Here is a 10949-nt window from a genome sequence, read left to right on the forward strand (position 1 = left end):
GGATATTATTAAAACTTTTGAAAATATAGAGATTTTTTTTTTTAAATCAGCTCGAGGTCTTTCGATGATAAGATCAATCATTCAGAGTAGGTAGATACAATTTATGATGATGGGACTATTGGTTTTGTTTGCTTGTTTTAAAAATATATATCTTTTTTTTACATATTTATAATTTGATGAAAAGGATCACGAACAAAAATCATTCTTAAAATAAGTAATATTTATTAAGTAGAACTACATTAAATATATATATTATATATATAACACTCAAGTTAAAAAAAAAAAAATAGGAATAGACTGAGACTAATTACGAAGAAAAGACTTAAAAAATTAAATGAGATACAATATATTGCATGCTTTACTTAGAGCAATTCTATGTTTGATGTAAGGCGATTCTATGAAAAAGGCAGAATATATTTGACAGAATATTCTATGTTTTAATCAAAGGACTTGATCTTTTACCTCGAGCAATTCTATTTATTTATTCTATTTATTTATTGTGGAAGTTTAAAAATATGCAATTAAATCAATAAAATAAAGAGAAAATCAATGATTTAGATTTAGGTGATCGGCACGTTAAGCATTATTTTCCACGACATTCACATAATAGAAACTTTCTTGGTAAATTTTAAATTATAGGACAATTAATATGTAATAAATTCATACCACTATAGTATTTTTATAAACCATACGAATATTTATTTTATGTATCATATAAACTATGCTAAACTGGTCCCTACAAGCTTTAAATATAAGTCACTTAGTACTAAAATTTAAAGATTAAATCATTTTTTTAATAATCTCTCGAACGACAATTTATGTCTAGATTAATTGAACCGATGTTTTTTAGCTTAACAATATGCAATAATATAAATTTGCAACTTTTCATCTAATGTTTTATTTTATTTTTATTTTTTTAAAAAAAGTTTAATAAATATAAAGGTGGAAATCTATGATACAGGAGTAAATGAGAGGTACATGAATGAACTAAAACTATATACGAGGGTAAAATGACTGAGAAAGACTTAGGGAATAAAAGTTAATACTTATACTAACAACGTGCATCTTACTTTTTCGTGGCTCAATAACTTCATAGTTAAGCGTGTTTTACCTAAAATAATTCTATATTGGATGACCTCTTAAGAATTTTTTCGAAAAAATATGTTAAAAGACTGTGTGTGATCTGTGTGGATAGTTAACATGACTATGTATGTGAAGAATGTTGGGACTGTTAAACGAACACGACTCTCCACAATGGTATGATATTGTCCATTTTGAACATAAGCTCTCGTGACTTTGTTTTGAGCTTCCCAAAAGGCTCAACCAATGAAGTTAGTATTCTCACTCTATAAACCCATGATCATTCTCTAAATTAGCAGACGTGGGACTTTCATCATTCAACAGTGACCACTGGCTGATGAAAGTGGTGTGAGACGTTTGGGTGAAATCTAGAGTAAAGACATGAGAGCTCATGCTCAAAGTGGACAATATCATAGAGTCATTCACTTTGATAATAAAAATAAAAATAAATAAATATAAGTCGTGTTAGTACGTATTTAAGTGGGACACCTGTTGATTAAGTATATGCGTGGGCATCGTGTACAAGCACTCTGTTCTTTGGGCGAAAGCAAAACCGGGAGCACCGAGCGCGGGGCGGATGAGGCAAAGCTTGCGAAATCGCTACCTGACGAATTTTCCATTCCATATCCATTGATGAAGATTCCATCCTGTTTCTCATTTTCTATAAACAATTTACTAAATTAGTATTATCCTTCGCCACGTTCCAATCCAGTTTTCAGTAGAAAACAAAGCGCGATGCAAAGCCTTCGATTCTTACGAATTCCTCTGTTTTCTCCTCCCAATGCTTTGTTCTTCGTCTCTCAACCTCCTCATCTTCTCCCTGTGAAATCCATTTCCAGAATTTCCACCAAGAATTTCAGTTCCCAGATGGAGTTATCGTTATCGTCTTCCTCATCTAAGCTCTTGTTCCGTCAATTGTTCGAGAAGGACTCTTCTACTTACACTTATCTTCTTGCTGATGTTTCTCACCCTGATAAACCAGCGCTTGTAATTTCCTTCTCTAATCTCTCTTTTCTGTATGACTGTTTGGATTTAATTTGAAATTTGATTGTTCTTTGATGAAATGTGTAATGGATTTAGTTTCTGATGTGTTTTTTTAGTTGGTCCAAAGCATCAATCGGTTTTTCGATTCTCCTGTGATTTATTGAATTTTCTCTGCCTTCAGTTGATTGATCCGGTTGACAAGACTGTTGATAGGGATCTAAACCTTGTACGAGAACTTGGATTGAAGCTTGTTTACGCTATGAATACTCATGTTCATGCTGATCATGTCACTGGGACTGGACTCATCAAGGTTTTCTTCTCCATCATCATTTTTGTTTTTTTCAGTGTCCGACTTTGTTGCTATTGTTATATTTGATGCGATCATTTCCTTCAGAGTAAATTTCCAGGAGCGAAATCTGTAATCTCGAGAGCAAGCGGTTCAAAAGCCGATGTGTTCATTGAACCTGGCGATAGAATTCCTTTTGGTGATCTATTCCTGGAGGTACCATTACCTGTATTTAACACTACAAAACAAAGATACTCATAGGACTTAGTTATGATTCCATCATTTTTCAAGACATCATTGCCATCACATAGGTCTGGTGAAAATTCATCAACAAAACATATCTGCTCACGTATTTGTATTGATTTCTAACTTCGATAAGCTCACTCACGGTAACAGTTCAAGTCCACCGCTAGCAAATATATTGTTCGCTTTAACCTGTTACGTATCGCTATTCGCCTCACATTTTTAAAACGTGTTTGCTAATGAGGGGTTTCCACACCCTTATAGGGAATGTTTCGTTTTCCTCTCACACCAATGTGGATCTAACAATTGGTTGGAGAGAGGAACAAAGCATTCTATACTGAGTGTGGAAACCTCTCCTTACAGACGCATTTTAAAACTGAGTGTGGAAACCTCTCCTTACAAACGCATTTTAAAACTGTGAGGCTAATGACCATACATAACAGGTCAAAGCAAACCATATACCTGCTAGCGATACTTAACGTTCTCTCATATTGATCATTTAATTTGATTCTTGACATATTATATGGGTAACTAGGTTAGTTGATTCTGGTCACGACCTATGTATATCTTACCACGGCTACTGCCAGACAATGGCAGAATTGGGGATGCTTTCTAGTTTCAGGCTTCAGAAATTAATACTTCTTCATGCTATGACAATGTTCATGAGCTCTTAAAGAGTGTTCAAACACTGATTCATTTCCTCTTTAGCGTTTCGATATGAAAACAATCTGCGTGAACATTTACTTTTGTGGAGCTTGAGGATGAAAAGTGCAACGCAGAAAGTTAGTCAATTTTTGTGCCAGGAGCTCTCCTTGACATATTTAGCCACCTTTATTATTCCATACTGCAGTTAGCCACTTTGTCTCCCTTTTGGTTGTGGCTCCACAGCATAGATATCCCCTCGGGTGGGTTCCTATCCTCTATTACTATCAATAATAGAGGATAGGACTCAGTTTAGTAGAGATTCTGTTTGCAATGGGAGGGAAATATGGAATGAATTTTTTTTCCTCCTCCTATGATATATTACAAGCTTTGAAGTTTGAATGGAAACTGATGTTCCTAAATAATGAAGCATAAGCGGTCTCTTAGACTATAATTTCATTTCTGAAGTTCCTGAACCCAGACTGAGCTAAGGGTTCATCATCAAGTAAAGCAACGTTCAGAAAAAGGAAAAATTTAGGGTACAATCCTAGAGTTGACTCTTGTCTCAACCTTATCTTCTTCCATGCAGGTTCGTGCAACTCCTGGGCACACATCAGGATGTGTCACCTATGTAACCGGGGATGAACCTGATCAGCCTCATCCTAGGATGGCATTCACTGGGGATGCTTTGTTGATTCGTGGATGTGGGAGGACAGATTTTCAGGTAGCTTTCACCATTTCACTTAATTAACTGTTGATCGTAGTTCTCAAGTATTCGTCTTTCAGATCAAGATACTGTCATGTTTCCTCTTCTTCTAGCTCACAACTGATTTTCCAAACTTTTCTTGTATAAACGTCAAATGATAATGGTAGCAGGGTGTAACGGCCCAAGCCGGGCTAACACATATTCCTCTTTAGACTTTGTCCTTTCGGACTTCCGTTCAAAGTCTTTAAAATGCATCTGCTAGGGAGAGGTTTCCACACCCTTATAAAAAATGCTTTGTTCTCCTCTCCAACCGACGTGGGATCTCACACTTGAATTACTGGAACCATTATGAACTATTAACTAATCATTTAGGTGTAAATGTTTTCTTAATTCATTAGAATCACTTCACATGATTATGGCCTTCATGTTTAGCACACGTCGCGTTTATGCACGTTTCCAATCCAAGTGCTTAGATGTGTATATGTTTAGGAATCACAAACTTCCACAATAGTATGATATTGCCCATGTTTCCAATCCAAGCTCTCATGACTTTGCTTTTGGTTTCCCCAAAATGCTTTATACCAATAGAGGTGTATTTCTTACTTATAAACCCACGATTATCTCCTTAATTAGCCAACATGGGACTCCCTCCGAACAATCCTCAACCGTGTATTCTCTTCTATCTCATTTAAAAATTTGAGCTTCAAAACATCTCTATGAATCTGTAAATGCTTTCTGCAGGGTGGAAGTTCAAAGCAGCTCTATGAATCTGTACACTCGCAGGTAAGGACATAAACTCGCAACACAAAAACTATAAATGGGGTTTCTTGGTGTTTTAGCCCTCGGTAACACTAACTGTTCTGATTATTAATTCTGTGTGCAAGATTTTCACTCTGCCAAAGGACACATTGATCTATCCTGCTCACGATTACAAGGGATTTAATGTAAGGAAATTTCTACCTCTCTTCTTTCTCCAAAGCCGGCTCGTTATACCTTATATCTGGCTTCAAATTTCAGGTTAGTACGGTAGGTGAAGAGATAGTATACAATCCCCGGCTCACCAAGGATCTGGTAATTTCTCGAGTAACCAAAATCGCTTACCCATAAATATCATTTCGAGCACAAATTAGGCCAATGTTCGATTGACAATTGTAGATAAGTGATTCTGGATATCATTTTCATCACTAAATCGTGTGCATGGTTTGTTTTTGTTTTGCAGGAAGAATTCAAGAAAATCATGGAAAGTGAGTACTTATAACCAAGAACTTTAATATGGTGTAAACTGATAGGACTCTGCTATAACACCTGCACTGTTTCTCTCTTGCAGATTTGAACCTGCCTTATCCAAAGATGATGGACATAGCAGTTCCAGCAAACCTGGTTTGTGGCTTGCAAGATCCAACTTCTTGACTCTGTCTATTCTGTGATTCTTTGTGTATAATTGGCCTTACTATTAAAACATTCAAAAAGAAGAAAGATCTGTAAGAACTATAGGCCAAAAGGAGTGAATTCGACGAACAAAAATAAAAATTCATGAACTAATGACATTATCTACTGCTTGTTTCTCAATGGAATGATTTGTTCTTAGACCGTTCTACAAACAATTTACTCCTTTTAGCAAGAATGCAAAGAAAAGAGAATGAAGAACAAGCATCAGACTAAAACCAACGTGTATTATATATACAACATGTAATCATAGCCAGTGTTCATCATTTCACATAAATTTGAGTTCAAACTTTTCAACTCCAGAGATGCCAATCAAGTTTAGAACTCCCCTAATTGAACATCTTGGGCTGTTAGTGGAACATAATCTCCAAGATACACTTCCAGATGATCAGACAAGGAGGACTTGTCAATATTTTGATGGTGATATGATTTGCAGACGAAGTAGATGATTGTTTGAGCAACAAGCCCAAAGAGGAACACCTTGAACAGCAACAAGAAACAAAGAACTCCAAGAACAATTCTTAATCCATAATGATTAGAGCTACCAAGCACAACCACTGTCTGAAAAACCAATTGACTTGCTAGAAACAGCACAGTAAAAGTTAAGAAAACAGCACAACAAAGCACCAGCTTCCCCTTAATCAGTTCCTTGCTCTTCAACATTGCTTGAATCCCATAAACATCCTCCAAAACCGAGACAACACATGCTAGATGCCACACTACGCTTATGTAAACGAACCCTAGAACATATGATACCGAAATCCCAGCAATAATGAGAATCCCAATCCCACCGAATCCGAAAATTGCAGCCCAAAGGAGAATCAAAACACCAAAAGCAATGTTGTAAACCAAAACGATAACAAAATTCCATACGAACGTAACCATCAGCCTTCTCCAAACCTTAGGAACGACGCTAATAATCTTCCTGAAGGTGATTTCCTTACCGGTGTAAACACAAGCGATGGTGTAAACGACGGCCGCCGTGGAAAGCAGAGTGAGAACAAGAAAGAAAGTGAAATACGCAGCTTTGAAGAGCCAGAAAGAGATCCACTCCGACGTGATCATATCGGAAAGCTTCGTGTAATTCGGAGAATTCTTGGGGATTGAGTTGAGAGAATCTTCGTTTTTCAAGATCTTGAAGAACAGAAGCTCGGTTACCTGGATGTGAGCTACAAAGACGACGGAAAGCGGCAAGATTAGGGTTAGAGTAATCTTGCTGAAGATCTTCCTCCATGAGAAAACAAGATTGAAGGATTCTGTGAAGATGCCGAAGAAGCCGAGAAATTGAAGATCTTCCTGCTCTCGATCCATCTCTCCGTGGGAGCAAAAATCAAAATGAGCGACCGACGGCGAGATATGAACTCTTAACAACCGCTATTAATTAACAAAGAAGCGACTACTTATTGACTCTAATTTTCCGAGCTGTCAATTTTAAGTTTTGTCTGATTTATGATATTACACGTCATCTAATTATTATTATTTTTTAAATAAATAAAATAATAATAAATTCCAAGGCTATAATTACAATTTTCTTAAAATAAAATATTAATTTTAATACAAGTCCCCGCGTTCCGAATTCTGATCCATTTCGCCTCGGGTTTTGTTTCTGAAGACGAGAGAAAATGAGCCAGGAAGATAAATCTGCCGCCGTCGGTGTCGTTGTTCACCACCATCACGAACCCAATCCCGGCCACCCTCACTACGGAACCTTTCAAGGCGTCGCTAACTATCCTCCTGTCGGATTCCCCCAGCCTACTCGCCCGCCTGGTGTCTCCGACTTCGACGATCGTTCTCAACCTGAGCACTATGCTCATGGCTATCAAACTGTCACTGGTAACCGCTTCGTCCTCAATTTTTCTCACCTGTTAATCTAGTGTTAGTTGTTTCTTTTGTTTCTTGTGCGATTTGATCGATCTTGCTTTTCCGTTGACTTGAACTACTGATCTCGGTTAAATGCCTTGCGTTGAACTCCAGTAAAGTTGATCTTATCACTTGAATAGCTTAGTTCTGTCCGGAATCTAAAAATTATGATCTACTGGAAAATTTTGTTCCAAGCATGGATGAATGATCCGTAATTGTCATATATTTTGTTTTCTGTATTTCAGTTGGAGTTCCTACCTGTACTAGCAGTTTGTTAAGATTAGATCCTGTATTTTCTTGTTCTGTGAGTGTGCTTTTTATTGGTGTCTGCTTGAAAGTTTATAGTTCAGAATTGAATAATAAGTAGAGTAGGAAGCCACTTTTTAACTCATGATGATTATTATTAACGATCACAATACTATATTATAGTTTATCAGTGTTATTGAATTTGAAGCTTTTTGTATGACGAAATCTCGACAGAAAGTGTGGTTGGATTCTTACTTAATAGACACGTTATTCTCTTTTGATTTTTGAAATACTTGATTTTAGCATTCTGAAATTCGCATGCCTTCTTTCCTTTTTGCATCTCGAGAAGAATATAGGTGAAAAGAATGTTGTGATTTTATACATTTGAGTGACAAGATTTTTGTTATGTACTTGTTCATCATTATAGTTGTATTAACTCTTTGTCTCTCTCTCTGAGATTTGATTTTGCACTATCATATTTTGTTTAGTTTCGTTTGCATCGCTATAATTTTGTGTAACTTCTTCTGGAATATATACCCTTGGATTCGTTTAATATACATCATTTCAAAGACTGAAGTATTAGCTCAATTTTTTAAAATTTATTTTTGAATTCTTTTCCAGGATATGCTGTTGTCGAAGGAAGACCAGTGAGAGAGCCTCGCCTTCCTTGCTGTGGTATTGGCTATGGGTGGTTCCTGTAAGTTCTCATAATTGTTGGACTTTATCATCATTTACGACAATTACAGTAGCATTATCATCATAAACAAGCCAGATGATATCTTGTGTCCACTATAAGCATTTCAAACTTTCAGTAGTTACATGGTCGGTAATTTATCAGTTCAGAAGAAGATTAAAGTGCTACAGCTTCCATCTAATGAATGAAAACCAATCAGGTTGTAGTTCGGAATGATAGAATTGCTCGTTGTGTCCTGCCTACTCTTTATATCTTTTGCCTAGAATTTTGTGTTTATTTATGAGTTGACTGATCAAATTGATTACGAACCATGTTCTTCAGGTTTATTATTGGCTTCATCCTTCCTGCTACATGGTACATTGGGGCAATTCTTATACTATGTGGCAGGGTGCACTATCGTGAGAAACCAGGATATGTTGCTTGCTCAATTGCTGTGAGTAACTTTTATTCATAGTTTTTCTGGACCTCTTCAGCTTCATGATGATGTTCTTATTGTTAGTTGAATGACTCTAATACCATGTTAGATGAACACGACTCTCCACAGTAGTATGATATTGTCGACTTTGAGCATAAGCTCTCATGGCTTTGCTTTGGGCTTCCCCAAAAGGCCTCACCACCAATGGAAACAGTATTCCTTGATTATAAACCCATGATTATAACCTAAATTAGCGGATGTGAGACTTTCATCCAACACCTCCCCTCGAACAAAGTACGCCTCCCCTTAATCGAGCCTTGACTCCTTTTTCTTTTGGAGTCTTCGTCATTTTTTACTATGCCTTCGAGGAGCCTCGACTCTTTTTTCTTTTAGAATCCTTTGTTCGACATCTATTGACATGACTAAGTTTAGGGCATGGCTTTGATACCATGTTAGATGAATGGCTTTGATACCATGTTAGATGAATGGCTCTGATACCATGTTTGATGAATGGCTCTGATACCATGTTTGATGAACACGACTCCCTACAATGGTATGATATTGTCCACTTTGAGCATAAGCTCTCATGGCTTTGCTTTGGGCTTCCCCAAAAAGTCTCACACCAATGGAGAGAGTATTCCTTGATTATAAACCCATGATCATTCCCTAAATTAGTCGATTAGCCGATGTGGGACTTTCATCCAACACTTATCTCATATCTTCTATATAGTTCTGCAATTCTATTTCCTCATAAGAAGTGATTTTTGTGTTATACTTTTTTGCAACTTGCTTAAAGATGTATTGAGTTGAGTTAGGTTGGGTAAGAGGCCTTCGGTAGTGGGTGATTCTAATTTGTGAATAACTAGAACTTTTCATTCTTTAGTTTTAGTAAGTTTTGTTTTTACTTTGTTTCTTTTTCTTTTTCAAATTAAACTGATTTATTACTTGTTATAAAGCATTAACTAGGAGTTTTAAATGTTCTTAAAAACTAAATTACAAAACAACAAAAATTGTTAGTAGCAAAGAAAGATCTCTAAAAATCTTCTTAACTTTTTTTTTTTGTATATTTAATTAGTAAATATTTTTAATATTGCATCACTCATCTAACCAAGTTAGTCTCTAAGTTCAGGCAGGGCATGCTCGGTATCTCAGGGTTTGCGATTCGAACCTTGATAGATGAGCGCCTGGCATTATTTCAATTTAAATTCCTGCATGTATATAACTAATGTTTTTATTGTGCACGTGTGTGAATTTGTTCTTCCTCTAATATAAATTTCTGGATCCGCCATTGTTGAATGCTAATAATTTTACGTTGTATATCAGGCGGTTATTGCCACAGTTGCAATAATTTTCGGTGCTACAAAGGGAGCTGATGTCTGGTAACCAATACTAAACTAAAAATATTGTATAGTTTGCAAACATGTATGAACAACAAAATCCATGATCTTTGACCTTCACATCTTCAAGATAGTTCCATTGAAATCTGAATTTGTGAGAGCCTATATATACTGCTTAGCGGTTGTTTCCCATGTCGTGCCTAAGAAGTGTAGAATTCTGCAAAATCACGTTATTTGATTTTTCTATGATATGTCCAAAGGTGTGTTATGACTATTCATCTGAAACTCCTCTGTCGGAATGTACCTATCCTTCTGTAAATATATTTCTTCTTTGTTGTTTGGATATGCATTTGAGCTTCAAAACAGAACTCTGTTCCTCGCTGATCAGATTGTGTTGCTCAGCCTGATGATCTTCTAAGGTAAAAGACTTCGTTGCTCACACCTCTATGCAGGCAAGGTAGAAAGATCTATTTATTGATGTGCATCTATTTTTTTTTTTTTTTAATTAATTGAAATTTAGGTAATTTACTCATTACTACGTTACTTTACTTTACTTTTTTGGGTTTTATAAAAAGATTATTGTGTGAAAAAGTTAAGCTTCTGTACTGATAAATTCTCTCTTCATAAATTATTTTCAAAATGTGTGGTACATTTTCAGATGAAGCATACCGAGGATCAATTTTTGTAAGTTTAAAATGCTTTAGTGTTTTTTTTTTAGTGTACAACAATTGCAGAAATGATGAGCAAACCTCCAATATCAAGGGTGAAAATGCAGGTAAATTATTGAGGAGTTAAACTCACTTTGACAAAATGTTATTTTCGTTCAAAGTTTTGGTTAAATTTGTTGGATGACAGAAGTCCCACGTCGGCTAATTTAGGGAATAATCATGGGTTTATAAGTGAGGAACACTAACTCCATTGGTACGAGGCCTTTTGGGGAAGCCCAAAGCAAAGCCATGAGAGCTTATGCTTAAAGTGGACAATATCATACCATTGTGGAAAGTCGTGTT

The 10949-nt window shown here is 36.1% G+C and overlaps 3 protein-coding genes across 3 annotated transcripts; 2 read left to right on the top strand and 1 right to left on the bottom strand.

Annotated features, from left to right (window-relative positions):
- The first annotated feature begins 1593 nt into the window (after positions 1–1593).
- On the top strand, positions 1594–5528 carry LOC111443326 (persulfide dioxygenase ETHE1 homolog, mitochondrial). Its single transcript, XM_023081102.1, has 9 exons — positions 1594–2067; positions 2246–2374; positions 2459–2566; positions 3825–3959; positions 4683–4724; positions 4826–4885; positions 4959–5012; positions 5161–5185; positions 5269–5528. The coding sequence occupies exons 1-9, from the start codon at positions 1816–1818 to the stop codon at positions 5349–5351; spliced, it is 888 nt and encodes a 295-aa protein (XP_022936870.1). The 5' UTR covers positions 1594–1815; the 3' UTR covers positions 5352–5528.
- A 177-nt stretch (positions 5529–5705) lies between these two features.
- LOC111442909 lies at positions 5706–6698 on the bottom strand. The gene has a single exon (XM_023080470.1). The coding sequence runs from the start codon at positions 6696–6698 to the stop codon at positions 5706–5708; it is 993 nt and encodes a 330-aa protein (XP_022936238.1).
- A 236-nt stretch (positions 6699–6934) lies between these two features.
- Positions 6935–10288, top strand: LOC111443327 (60S ribosomal protein L18a-like protein). The gene is made up of 4 exons (XM_023081103.1): positions 6935–7220; positions 8115–8190; positions 8509–8620; positions 9926–10288. The coding sequence occupies exons 1-4, from the start codon at positions 7010–7012 to the stop codon at positions 9983–9985; spliced, it is 459 nt and encodes a 152-aa protein (XP_022936871.1). The 5' UTR covers positions 6935–7009; the 3' UTR covers positions 9986–10288.
- The last annotated feature ends 661 nt before the right edge of the window (positions 10289–10949 follow it).

This window comes from Cucurbita moschata, unplaced genomic scaffold (genome assembly GCF_002738365.1).
Source record: "Cucurbita moschata cultivar Rifu unplaced genomic scaffold, Cmos_1.0 Cmo_Scf00005, whole genome shotgun sequence".
Classification (NCBI taxonomy): Eukaryota; Viridiplantae; Streptophyta; class Magnoliopsida; order Cucurbitales; family Cucurbitaceae; genus Cucurbita; species Cucurbita moschata.

Coding starts and splice junctions, on each gene's coding strand:
- LOC111442909 (XM_023080470.1), bottom strand. CDS start 6,698: ATGGATCGAGAGCAGGAAGATCTTCAATTTCTCGGCTTCTTCGGCATC.
- LOC111443326 (XM_023081102.1), top strand. CDS start 1,816: ATGCAAAGCCTTCGATTCTTACGAATTCCTCTGTTTTCTCCTCCCAAT. Junction 2,375..2,458: donor CTGGGACTGGACTCATCAAG/GTTTTCTTCTCC, acceptor CATTTCCTTCAG/AGTAAATTTCCAGGAGCGAA. Junction 3,960..4,682: donor GTGGGAGGACAGATTTTCAG/GTAGCTTTCACC, acceptor TGCTTTCTGCAG/GGTGGAAGTTCAAAGCAGCT.
- LOC111443327 (XM_023081103.1), top strand. CDS start 7,010: ATGAGCCAGGAAGATAAATCTGCCGCCGTCGGTGTCGTTGTTCACCAC. Junction 7,221..8,114: donor TGGCTATCAAACTGTCACTG/GTAACCGCTTCG, acceptor ATTCTTTTCCAG/GATATGCTGTTGTCGAAGGA. Junction 8,191..8,508: donor ATTGGCTATGGGTGGTTCCT/GTAAGTTCTCAT, acceptor CATGTTCTTCAG/GTTTATTATTGGCTTCATCC.